Source organism: Cebus imitator, unplaced genomic scaffold (assembly GCF_001604975.1).
Source record: "Cebus imitator isolate Cc_AM_T3 unplaced genomic scaffold, Cebus_imitator-1.0 Scaffold863, whole genome shotgun sequence".
NCBI classification, from domain to species: Eukaryota; Metazoa; Chordata; class Mammalia; order Primates; family Cebidae; genus Cebus; species Cebus imitator.
In genome coordinates, this window is record NW_016108178.1 from 2474 (window position 1) to 3383 (window position 910).

The window sequence follows — 910 nt, forward strand, 5'->3', positions numbered from 1 at the left end:
GAAGGCGAGCGCGAAGGCAAGAGGAGCCTGGCCGGGAACTGCGCGACCACAGAAACCCCCTAGACCGGTGCCTCTCCCCTACTAGCAGCCTGGGCTAGGGCGCCTGCTCACCTGGGTTACGCGCTTGCGAACCTGCGCCACCTCCTTTTGATACTCGACATCTTCTTGCGGGTTAAGCGACAAGATTGGCGCAGCCGGACCAGAACACGCCGCCATGCCAAAAGCTGTCAACACTAACTCCACGCGGCGCTCCCGGAAACGTCGGGCTCCAAAGTCCTCCGAGGCGGAAGTAGAATCAGGACCCGGGCGCCGCGAACCGCGGGGAAAGGCGTGGCGAGGGAGGCGGAGGGCCCAGAGTCGGGCCCCGGGTTGGAGCTCAGTCGGCGGAGCGAGGACTGGGCACAGGGGGCGGCGCGGCAAGGGGGCGGGGTATAAAAGGCGCCGGGGCAAAGGCGGGGACATGAGGCGTGGTGAGGGGCGGGGCATGAACGCGTGTAGGGACGGGGGCGTGGCCCCCGGCGTGAGGCAAGCGGAGGGCGGGGCAGGGGGCGTGGCGAGGCGCGGGGTTGTGTCTGGGGCTGGTCGGCTGCGAGCTCCGGCGCTCTCCCCTGGCGAGGCGCGGATTGGCTTCGCTTAAGAGCGCGTGAAACCAGCGGGGCGCGGTGGCGCGGGCCTGGAATCTCAGCTACTCCGGAGGCAGAGGCGGGAGTGTGCGGGGAGGCAGGATCGCCCCATTACACTCCGGCCTGGGTGACACCCAGACTCGGTCTCAAAAAAAAAAAGTGCCTGAAACAATTACATTCACGCCTACTTTCAAAGGAGGTCTAAAATAAATTTCAAAACAATAGCTGTGCCCTGGACATGCTCCTCCCATTCCTTAATTTGCTTATTTATTTATTCTTTTCATTGA

The 910-nt window shown here is 63.4% G+C and overlaps 1 protein-coding gene and 1 pseudogene across 1 annotated transcript in view; one reads left to right on the forward strand and one right to left on the reverse strand.

The window, feature by feature from the left end:
• Positions 1-486, reverse strand: part of LOC108297945 — a 2425-nt gene extending 1939 nt beyond the window's left edge. Inside the window, exon 1 of the mRNA XM_017520647.1 lies at positions 112-486. Within this exon, the coding sequence (XP_017376136.1) occupies positions 112-486 (375 nt within the window). The remainder of the gene's footprint in view (positions 1-111) is intronic.
• LOC108297951 overlaps positions 485-910 on the forward strand; it is a 2470-nt pseudogene continuing 2044 nt past the window's right edge.